Source organism: Oreochromis niloticus, linkage group LG7 (assembly GCF_001858045.2).
Source record: "Oreochromis niloticus isolate F11D_XX linkage group LG7, O_niloticus_UMD_NMBU, whole genome shotgun sequence".
NCBI lineage: Eukaryota > Metazoa > Chordata > Actinopteri > Cichliformes > Cichlidae > Oreochromis > Oreochromis niloticus.
The window spans coordinates 4,956,478-4,968,494 of NC_031972.2; the positions used below are offsets into that span (position 1 = coordinate 4,956,478).

Genomic DNA, 12,017 nt, shown 5'->3' on the forward strand with positions numbered 1-12,017 from the left:
CCCAGCTTGGACTAGATTATCTGCTACTTCTCAGACCTGCTCTCAGCTCAGAATTAACCGTGTTATTTTGCATTCTGGCTCCATTTAAGTGCCTGAGAATTTAAACATTATTTCTTTACTCCCACTTGAAACTCCACAGTGATGAAGTCAGATCTTAACAGAACAGATGCTTCCATGATGTATTGTAGCTATGAAGGGATACATTCATGTAGGAGTGGAATTCACATGTTTACTTAAACTGGATAAAAGTGCTCAGTGTCTTTATTTACATTTGTTTACAGGACCTGTCTACTTTATTGATTAATACTTGATTACACTGAAATGTCTTTTAATGAGTAGCAAATGTTAAATCACGTTGATTTAAATCTTTATGGTAAGATAAAAAGGATAAATTAACTACTGCTAATCGTGTTTAGGGTGCTTTGTAGTAAAAAATGTACATTAATTTTTTTTAAATGCATAAAAAAAAAGTCATCAAAGGTTTCCGTTAAAGATGGACTTCAGCTATAACTTGGTGTGAGTTTTGTGTTTCATATATGATGAGTGTTCTGATCGAAACAATATCTTCACTTTTTTGGAAATTTGCTATACTATTGGACAGAAGGGTTTTACACCTCGGAGTAAAATACACAACAAAATATTGTTTATTTGAAATGATATGTACTCTGATTTAAGGTTTATTTCATCAATGGGAACTTTAAATGGGTTATTCTACTCATTAAAAACACTGGTTTTGAATATCTTTTGCTCTGGTTTGGGTCTCTTTTATATTAAATATTAAATACACAGACACAAGATCTCAAGATGAAACTAGTGCTCTCCAGTTCGAAGGGACTTAAATGGATGGGTGGTTCAGGAAGCTCGGAGCAGAGCAAATAGTAGTGGAAAAAATTCGAGGCAAGTCTTGACGTGAAACTGAACATGCATTGCAGAATAACACTACTAATCATGTGACCATAGAGCCATGTACTAGGAAGCATGTTCTCAGCAGAGTAAAGAATAAAAGTAGTACAGTTCGCAATATTTAAACAATATAGTTAAAAAAAAAAAGGTCGCAGGCACAGGTGCACACTGTGAGGGCCTAGCCTTTACTGTGACATGCAAAAATTTACATATGGGTTACTCTGTTTCAAATCAACCAATGTTCAGAACATTTCCTGTTTGACTGTCTCTGTTTGGCATAAAAGGTTTATGGTAGAAAATTTGAATATTATAATGACTGCTGTGAAATTTTAGCTTTATATTAATATAAAACACTTTTCAAGATACATTTTTTTGAAAAATGGTCCGTCCACCCATTTTCACATTTTTTTTTTTTTTTTTTTTTTGCACATTGAAATCAGCAGCAATGATTGAACATAAAAATTTCCGAAGCTATAAAAGATAAGACACAAATTTTTCACTGGCCTTCTTTATCGTCACAATGAATGAGAATCTGCAATTTAGGATTTAAAGATGTCTGAGTACTGGTTATTTAAAATATTAAAAACAATTTCAAGCTCTTCTGTAAAGTAGCATATTTGAGCACACATAATTAAAATAACTTCACATTGCAAAATAAACTAATGACAATTTCGGAATTATATATAGTCATATTTCACTACAATACAAAATTAAGGATATAGAATACTTTTCAACAAAACAATTCTAAGTAAAATGCCATTTTCATTCAACTTTCACGCTGATTCTAGTAACCATTGCATTTTATCTTTGACAGTCTTTGAGATATTCATGTTCAATTGTTGTAGAAGATTTTACTGTGCAAAAAAAAGGCCTGTAAGTGGCTCAAAAAATCTTTGAAAAGCATATGTATCTTGAAAAGTATTTGATATTGCAAGATTGTGCAAGAGAATGCAAGAATGCAAGCTGAATTAATAAATAATATATATGTACATTTGACCATATTGTTGTTTACGTAGGAATCTGGGTTAACAACAGAACACACCTTTTACTGACAGGCGTCAGTGGTGAGTGTCTTTGCCTGGAAACAGGTGCAACAGGCATGGTGACAGGTACAGGTACCTGCTAAAGAAAGAAGAGTTGTTATACAGTCTCACATTCTATGGCAGTGAGGTTTCAGTCCGAGAAAGAGGGAACTCTGCTACCTCGGTAGTGTGGAGTGGAGCGAGTGGAATCGATTGTCCATCATAGAGTGCCGCTCATCGACTCAAACACCTCCATATTCTGGTCAATAATGGTTCCAGCTTTGTTGGTCCTGCTGATGCTGTCCATGAAGTATTGAATGGATTTTGAAATTTGTTTCCACAGCCTACCAAAACTTTTACACTTTCATTTCACAACTAGATAACACAATGTCCTTACAAAACAGTTTCCAATATCCTCTAGCCTGAATGTTAGATCAAGCATCCTAATGATGGGTGTCAAACTTACAGCCCGTGGGCCACATCCGGCCCACAATACCATTAAGCTCCTTTTCGATTAGTACCGACTTGGATTGACCCAACACAGCTCACCACGACTTGACTCAGATCGATCGGTTTTCCATTACAATCGAGTCCCACCTAATGTGCGTGGTTTCGTCATAGCAATGCTGCCGAGGGTCCTGTGACATAATCAGTATGTGACATGAACTCTACAACAAAGGTAGATGTCGAGGCAACGATATAACTGTTGCTCGGTCTGTGTTTTTTTGTCAGACTGGATGACCAGAGCATTATTTTTGTAGCCATTTTCCTCGTTGCTGGGTTTCAGATATGGCAGCTTTGATTTTTGTAAATGACTCATTGAGTGACGCCACCAACCAGCGAATCAGTGGCATGCAGTATGATGACGACATGTTTTAGTACCTGCTTGAATTGCTTGAAACCCCAGCTGAGCAAGTACTATTCTAGTACCAGTTACCAGGTACTGTGACCTAAAGGAAAACCCTGAAAACTGTGGTGAACCATGACATGTCGATCGGAGCCTATATATAACTGTTCTGCAAGATAATTTCATATGTCAGTTATTAATAACACTTCTGTATTTGCGTGTAACTGGCTGCATGTTATGCCCATGGAAGTAAAGTCCCACATGGATTCTCAGCAGGGCTGAAGATTCAGCTCCCACGTACAGTTCAGTATTGAATATCGCATAAAATAAACTCTATAAAACATGTCTCTGTATGGCAGAGATGCAGAAATGTGTGCATTTGGCACAGAGCCATGGCTCAGTGTCTGAGAGTCTAAATGAGTCTCACAGGCCTGAAAGTGTGATAGAAGCCTTTTATAATTATATATAATTTATAATTCTTAACTTTGACCTGATGCTCAACACAAACAAGCACCAGCAGAAATTTTGGACTTCAGTTTTTTCAAATGTTTTACATCTTGTCCTACTGATAAAAGCCTGCCTTATGGCCATTCATGTTACACAAAGTAATTAAGCAATAAACAATTACATTAAACAATTAAAGGTTTCTGTTTTTCATTTTCTAATCAAAAAATTCTGTTTGACTACAGTTAAAAAAATAAACGAATAAAGAAAAGGACAGTGACAACAAATTTCAGGAAAATTATGACATAATCTTCCAGAAAATGAGCTTAAAAATACCAAGTCACTTAAAATGTTAAATGACGCACATGACTCTCTAGCAAGTCTCTGTAAGCTGATTTTGAGAATTAACTTTGCTGCCCTTTGAAATCAGTGGAGGATAACAGCACTGTGGTTTCAGATCTCTATTTCTAATAATCACCGAACTGCCTTATTATTATTTTTTATTACTTAATTATTTGGTCTTTTGCAGAATGTAGCGGTTTTTGATACGGGCGACACGGGCGGTTGCCCGGGCGGCATCGTGGTGGGGGGCGGCATCACGGGCATCGGCAAAAAAAAAATAATTAAAAAAAATTGCTCGTACTCATGCTGCCCCGACATCAGCCAGCGCATATTGGGAATGGCATAGGCACCGATCGGTTTTCTATCGCCCATTTGCTGGGAGTAAGGGCGCCCTCGGTTTGCGAGGTGCGCCTGCTGCTTGCGGCACAGGGAGGAGAGGGCGGAGCGGCGGACGATTCTCTGGCTGGCTGGAGCAGCTTCTAATAACCAACTCGCAAAATAAAACAAAATAAAAACAAACCAACAAACACGAAAACACCAGACATTATGATACAGACTTATAATTTGCACCGATGTTTTTTCGAAATTCTATACACGAAAAGTGAGCGCGAGCCCTCGGTGCGCCTGCTCGCTGCTGAAGTCAAAGTAAACTTTATTGTCATCTCCACTACATACAGTCCAGTATATAGAGAGACGAGACGACGAGGCTCCAGTTACAGCAGTGCAAGAAAACAAACAATAAATATAAGAAGAGTAAGAAAATAAATATACACTTTAGGACTAGGGGTAAAGGGATCAATAATAATTTAAAATTTATAGTTTACAGTTTGATGATTTAAAGTCTCACACATAACTCGACGAAAGGGGAGGAGAGCCCTGCTGCTTCCAAATAGAGCACATTTCATTCATAATGTTGTAAATCCAAGCCTATTATGTATTCATGACTTGAGGGAATGTTCGCCCAGGGCAACAAACAGGTTAGGACAGCCACTGATGCAAACAGGCTGTCCCAGTGTAACGGTTGCACGCACGCGTGTATGTCTGAGTGCGTACGCATGTATCACTCCAGTGCACGCGAACGTGGAAGTGTGCGCGGCTCTATGTTTGCGATTGGGAATGAAGGAATGAAGGAGGCAGTTCACAAGGTCTGCCGCGGATCTCGGAGAGAATAAAAATCATTGTTTCTGTGAGAACTCACAAATGTCACCGAGTTCCTGGAGGGAAATTGCCAGAATTTTCGGAATGGACGTAAGGATATGGGGGGGGGGAAATCGATGGATAAATATATTTACCTTCGAAAAAAAACTTACCATAACAAAAAGTGGAAACCAGCAGGGAAATGTCCGAACATTTAATTTGTTTTTTGTTTGTTTGTTTGTTTTATTTTGGCTGCTACATTTGCATTTCCAATGTCTTGTTGGGTTTGTGTGTCTCTCTGTGTGTGTGTTTATGTGTAATGTCCTTACTCATATTGTTAAATAGACTTCAGCGAACATGATTCTCAATGGGGTTATATATAAAATACAGAAATTATTTGTTTTGCAAGTATCATTGTGACTTGTAGGCTATCTTTACGATATTGTACCTGCAGTATAACCAATCCAGCCTTTTAGGCCAGTTAAAATATCTTTATAACTCATGATAACTCTTAAGCATATATAAAAGTCGCTGTGTTCAAAACTGATGCGGCTTCTACCTTGTGACAGGAACATTGTTCGTAGCTCAAGGTGAATGACGCATTTTACACGTTTCACATATTATAGGTAAAAAAAAGAAATAAAAAAAGTAACTTCCAGGAGTTTAAGTACGTGCAATTGCTTTTTTGGGAAATACCGGGACACCGGAAATTATTTTTTGGCAGATGATCACAGAACTACAAGATAATTAACACACAAAGCACCACACACAAGAGCAAACGTCTTTAACGATGTCGGCAGTCGGTTAAATGGAAATTACGGCTGTTTAACAGTAACATTCCAGCTTTCCACTATCTTCCCCCACCTGACCAGTTATGCCGGAAACTGACGACAAAAGCCTCATGCCAGCCCGTCAACCCTGTGTACGGAAAAATACCGGCCCGCCCCGAAAACTCCGCTCTTTGAACGCCCGGGGACTAAAGAAAATAACAGCAGCAGCAGCAGCAGCATTTGACCGAGGAAGCGCAGGAGGAGAGGAGAGCTCCCCGGTGCTGGGACACTCAAAGGACTTTGGACACGGTCTGTTGGCAGGCAGCAAGACGGATAACAACAGTGAAGGTGAGACTTTTTCTTGGAAAAAGGCATGTAGTTCTGTCAAGTTCTGCAATGCTACTGAACAAGAACAGTAATGGACAGATTGTAAGACTACTGGATAATTTTTCATCCCAAGGAATTGTACTGGTCAGCAGACCTATGTGGTAAAACCACATTGCTTTATTTCACACAAGGATACCACAGAGTTCACACAATGAATGAATGAGATCATTAAAAGCCACAAATTTGTGCATGGACCAAAAGCAGCAATGCGTTAAAATATTTTAAATTATTTTAGCTGCTCTACAGGCAAACACACACACACACACACACACACACAGTAGCGGTTTTGATACGGGCGACACGGGCGGTTGCCCGGGGCGGCATCACGGGCATCGGCAAAAAAATAAATAAAAAAATGCTCGTTCTCATGCTGCCCCGACATCAGCCAGCTCATATTGGGAATGGCATAGGCACCGATCGGTTTTCTATCGCCCATTTGCTGGGAGTAAGGGCGCCCTCTGCGCCTGCTGCTTGCGGCACAGGGAGGAGAGGGCGGGGCGGCGGACGATTCTCTGGCTGGCTGGCGCAGCTTCTAATAACCAACTCGCAAAATAAAACAAAATAAAAACAAACCAACAAACACGAAAACACCAGACATAATGATACAGACTTATAATTTGCACCGATGTTTTTTCGAAATTCTATACGGGAAAAGTGAGCGAGAGCCCTCGGTGCGCCTGCTGGCTGCTGAAGTCAAAGTAAACTTTATTGTCATCTCCACTACATACAGTCCAGCATATAGAGAGACGAGACGACGAGGCTCCAGTTACAGCAGTGCAAGTAAACAAACAATATAGTAAGAAAATAAATATACACCTTAGGACTCGGGGTAAAGGGATCAATAACAATTTAAAATTTATAATTTACAATTTGATGAATTAAAGTCTCACACATAACCCGTCGAAAGGGGAGGAGAGCCCTGCTGCTTCCAAATAGAGCACATTTCATTCATAATGTTGTAAATCCAAAACCATTATGTATTCATGATCTGAATCATGGGTTGTGTGAAATCCCAGAAATAAACCCTAGACAAAGTGAATCTGTGAACTAAGGTGTAGGTGTATTAGGTTATGTTGTGGTGATCCTCGAGTTGGGGATGGGTGTTCATACTGGAGTGCAAAATTAAAACCAATGGAAGATGGACAAGAAAAGGTCAAAGCCATCAGGTGCTCAGTTTAGAAAAATGAGAAAAGAAGAGGAGGAGAAACGAGCAAAAGATACAGGTAAGCAGATGTGTCATTGGATAATGGCAGGTCATCCTGAAACAATCAGAATCAGAATACTTTATTAATCCCTAAGGAAATTATGTGGGTTACAGTTGCTCCAAGAAGAAATGGTAAAAAAAAAAGGTAAAAATAGTAACAGTAACAGACTAAACTCCAAACATTATGTAACATTATGTTACAGATTTTACACATTTAAGAAATAGCACTAATATATACAGATCACTCAGTTCTAAATATCAAGGATTAACAGAGGTGATTATAAATAAATATCAAGAAGATTGACAAGAATATTACAGAGTAGAAAAGAGCGTGTGTAAAAAGGGTGTAGCTATTGCAGTGTTTACAGTGTGTTAGATGGAGGAGTTGTACAGGGAGATGGCCACAGGCAGGAATGATTTCTTCTGTCGGTCAGTGGTGCTTTTTGGTCAACTCACTCATTCACTGAACGTGCTCCTGTGACTAGCCAGCATCTCATGTCATAGAGTGGGTGGGAGGTATTATCTAACAGTATCTTTATCTTGGAAAACATCTGCCTCTCAGACACCACCCTAACGGAGTCCAGCTCCATCCCCACAACATTACTGGCCTTGTGGATCAGTTAATTTAGTCTGTTGGCATCTGTGACCCTCAACCTGCTGCCCCAGCATGCAACAGCATAGAAGATAGCACTGACCACAACAGAGATACAATGAGATAACATCAATTAGTAGGGATAGTGAAGTGTCACTTGGCTATGATAGTAAACAGTAGACACTGATGTAGCTTACTGAATCTTTTGGACTGTGTTCAGCACAATATTATATTATTATATTGTTGATTTGTCCTGTTCTCATTGTATGACGAATTATAATGGCTGTTCGTTAGCCGTTTGCATAGCCGTTTGCATACTATGCATACTCTCTCTCCAGAGGCCTGCCTATATATCTGAACAGGAACTCAGGAGCAATCCCACCCCTGAAACACAAAGGCGTGGTTAACTGTTCACACACAGAGTGAGAGAGAAACAAGGGAAGCAGAAGCACACACACTCTAAAAAGTAATTCAGAGGCTTAGTAAATATTACTAAAAATTTAAGTTAGATGAGCCTGATAAAATCAAGAATATCCTTTTAGTAATTATTTGAGTTTGATAAGTTGAAATAAATGTCTAAAATGTTAACGTATGTGTTTGTGTTAAATTAAGGTATTTATTTACATTTATCTCAGACAAAAAATTCAGTATGTGGTTCACAGAATACCTTCTTTGCATGTACTTAATATTTTTGTTTAAAATTGAGAAATATTTGAGAAATAGGTATCTATAATCATCAGTATCTTGAGATGTGGCGATCGTGGCTCAAGAGTTGGGAGTTCGCCTTGTAATCGGAAGGTTGCCGGTTCGAGCCCCGGCTCGGACAGTCTCGGTCGTTGTGTCCTTGGGCAAGACACTTCACCCGTTGCCTACTGGTGGTGGTCAGAGGGCCTGGTGGCGCCAGTGTCCGGCAGCCTCGCCTCTGTCAGTGCGCCCCAGGGTGGCTGTGGCTACAATGTAGCTTACCATCACCAGTGTGTGAATGGGTGAATGACTGGATATGTAAAGCGCTTTGGGGTCCTTAGGGACTAGAAAAGCGCTATATAAATACAGGCCATTTACCATTACTAAAATCATTAATTATTCAAATCAATATTATTTATTGTCAGCAACTACAACTGAAAAGTGTAAGTAAAACACGATAACGTAGAGTAATTGAGTACCATGAGCCTTTTCATTGTTTTGTTCATTTTGTTTTTTAAATACTCTGAGCTTTTGTGTTTGCTCTCCTGGTTTGCCATTTATCCTTCAAGTATGTAAGGCTTTGAGCTAAAAGGGAAAAGCCTCTTGTCTTTTTAGTGCTTGTTTATTTCGAGTTATTGCCATGTTTATAAAAATTAAATTTTCATTTGGAAAAATGTTTAACATGTGGTCATTTTTCATACATGTATTATGAAACACACAACTACATATTAGTTTGTTTGGTTTTTTAGACTTAGACTACCAGTGAAATACAATAACATTCATATTTGAATGATAGGGGGCGATCGTGGCTCAAGAGTTGGCAGTTCGCCTTGTAATCGGAAGGTTGCCGGTTCGAGCCCCGGCACCGACAGCCTACTGGTTGCCTACTGGTGGTGGTCAGAGGGCCCGGTGGCGCCAGTGTCCGGCAGCCTCGCCTCTGTCAGTGCGCCCCAGGGCAGCTGTGGCTGCAATGTAGCTTGCCATCACCAGTGTGTGAATGACTGAATGATTCACACACACATTCAGGACGACTGAATGTAGTGTAAAGTGTTTTGGGGTCAATAGGGACTAAATAATAAGCGCTATATAAATACAGGCCATTTACCATATTTAATATTAAGTACAATTTTGATTATGTTCAGTTTACAATATTAAGTAAATGGAACAAAATTTTGGATTAATTGACCATCTATATTTCAGTTACATTGACCAAGCGTGTCAGTGTTATTTACTCAATTTTTTCATGTTTGTGTAACAACTACAATTATTCATTTCAACTTAATATGTTTAAGCTTTAGTTATTCAATTGATCAAGTATATAGAACAGATTTGACTGGTTTCCAATCTACTCAATATTTTTAAGTGTGAAAGTGTTGCCTCAAAAATTTTAAGTAAATGTCAGTTTTAGTTTTTAGAGTGCAGAAGGAGTAGAGGACCATGGCAGATATATGAAGCTAAACTTCTGTGCTGACTTGAGATGGAACGGCCCTTACAAAAAGTATCACTGGCTCATGTGATTTAAAATGTTTAAGAAGGTGGTTCACAACCAGTGGCATGTCACATTTTCCAGCAAAGACAGGATTTGCATGAAAATTATGTATTTTATAAACACAAATGTTAAATTTATATCATTTGTCTATTTCTTTTTTTTATGCAGCAAAAGAAACACGGCTTAAGACAAGATTGAAGAGAGAAAGATTCACACGAAGCACCATTGTCTTGGCAGCATCTGACAGCCACAATGTTGCACTACAGAGTGAACGACAACACCATGAAGTTCCTGGTGATTCTATATGGGGCAGCGTTGTTGCTGGTCTGCGGCTGGTACGTGCACCTCAGCCTCTATGACCCACCCCCATCCAATGACAAAGTCCACGTTCTGCTGCTGTCATCGTGGCGATCAGGCTCATCCTTCATGGGCCAGGTGTTCAGTCAGCACCCGTCTGTCTTCTACCTTATGGAGCCCGGTTGGCATGTGTGGACCCAGCTGAAGCAAAATGGTGCACAGGCGCTTCGAATGGCAGTGAGGGATCTCTTACGGAGCCTGTTCCACTGTGACTTCTCAGTGATGGAGTCCTACCTTCCAGAGAACCAGAAAGAAATGTTTACGTGGAGTCACAGTCGAGCTCTGTGCTCGCCTCCAGTCTGTCCTCTCACGCCACGTAATCAGCTCAGCAACCAGACACACTGCTTACAGAACTGTAAGCCTCGAGACCTGAAGACTGTAGAGGAGGTGTGTGGCTTTTATTCTCATGTGGTGTACAAGGAAGTGCGTATCTTTGAGCTGGAATCACTTTATCCACTTTTGCAGGACCCAAACTTAGATCTCCGCATCATCCACTTGGTCCGAGACCCACGGGCAGTGGTGCGGTCTAGGGAAGAGTCAGCCAGGGCCTTTGTCAGTGATAACGCTATCGTCTTGGAACAGAAACGCATCAAGGAAGCAGAGGTACAGTATCAGGTCATGCAGGAGATCTGTCGCAGCCATGTGCGTATCAATGAGAGGGCGGTCGTGAAGCCACCTCCATTTCTAAAAGGCCGTTACAAATTGGTTCGCTATGAGGACATGGCACGCAACCCACTCCAGGAGATCAAATCCTTGTATCAGTTTGTAGGTCTGGAGATGACCACGCAACTGGCCACATGGATCTATAAGGTGACCCACGGAAAAGGGAAAGGCTCCATTCAAGAGGCTTTCGACATCACATCGCGGAGTGCCACTGACACCTCTCAGGCTTGGCGCACCATGCTGCCGCACAACAAGGTCAAACGAGTACAGGAAGTGTGTGAAGAGGCCATGTCTTATCTCGGGTACAGGACGGTAAACAGTGAAATAGAGCAGAAGAGTCTCTACGTAGATCTGCTGGTACCACGAGAACAGCTCAGCTGGTCACATGATAAAACACCACAGCTGGATGACAGTTACAACACAAAGTCAAAGACTTTATGGCAGATGCACAACACAAAGAACTAGATTAGGGTACCACAGACCGACTGTTAAAAACTGTCATAATATCCATTTTTAAAGCACAGACACTGTTAGTGGAGAGGCAAGATTGATATGTGAAAAGGAAGCACAGTATTCTGTTTATGTACATTTAGTGTTTGCATGCCACGATGAAATAGTCACATGACTCATTTCCTGAAGTGTCTGTAAAAGTAGACAAAGCTTTAAGCAGATAAAGTAATCTCACTTAAGTTATTTATTTATTCATTGCTGCAAAATGAGATTTGTCAAGCACACCAACACTAAATCTAAAACCTGGCAGTACCCCATCTGATATCCGTCTGAAAATAAATGCTGACAGTTATACAGTCTTTTTCTGATAATACAGGAATTAACTATGATACATTAATGAAATCAAATATCTCTTGCAGTCTACACAGACAGAATAACTTTACAGAATAAACATCACAGAACCTTTAATCTGTGATAATAAATCTATCTTTACGTTTTCCTTTTTTTTTTTTCGTTTTTTTTTTTTTCGTTCTTTTCGTTTTTTTTTGTTTTGTTTTTTTAGTATTATTACTTTTTTTTTTTTTTTTCCTTTCTTTTTAATTTAGTTATATCTTACTTTATAAGGAAGGACATTAAGATAATTGTATGCTGCTGGAGACTTCTATTACTGTGCCTTTCCTTTCTTCTTTGATTGATGGCTGCTTCGTTCCTCATCACCTATAATTG

At 39.8% G+C, this 12,017-nt stretch overlaps 1 protein-coding gene across 3 annotated transcripts; it reads left to right on the forward strand.

The window, feature by feature from the left end:
* The first annotated feature begins 4,661 nt into the window (after positions 1–4,661).
* LOC100706089 (carbohydrate sulfotransferase 5) lies at positions 4,662–11,560 on the forward strand. Of its 3 annotated transcripts, none has more exons than XM_019360823.2 (3): positions 4,662–4,806; positions 5,568–5,813; positions 9,990–11,560. In XM_019360823.2, the coding sequence occupies exon 3, from the start codon at positions 10,074–10,076 to the stop codon at positions 11,304–11,306; it is 1,233 nt and encodes a 410-aa protein (XP_019216368.1). In that variant the 5' UTR covers positions 4,662–4,806; positions 5,568–5,813; positions 9,990–10,073; the 3' UTR covers positions 11,307–11,560. The 3 variants fall into 3 exon arrangements, with proteins under 3 accessions (XP_019216368.1, XP_013119876.1, XP_019216369.1); XM_013264422.3 differs by lacking the exon at positions 4,662–4,806 and having other exon boundaries at positions 5,413–5,813; positions 9,990–10,565; positions 10,644–11,560; XM_019360824.2 differs by lacking the exons at positions 4,662–4,806; positions 5,568–5,813 and adding an exon at positions 7,472–8,114.
* The last annotated feature ends 457 nt before the right edge of the window (positions 11,561–12,017 follow it).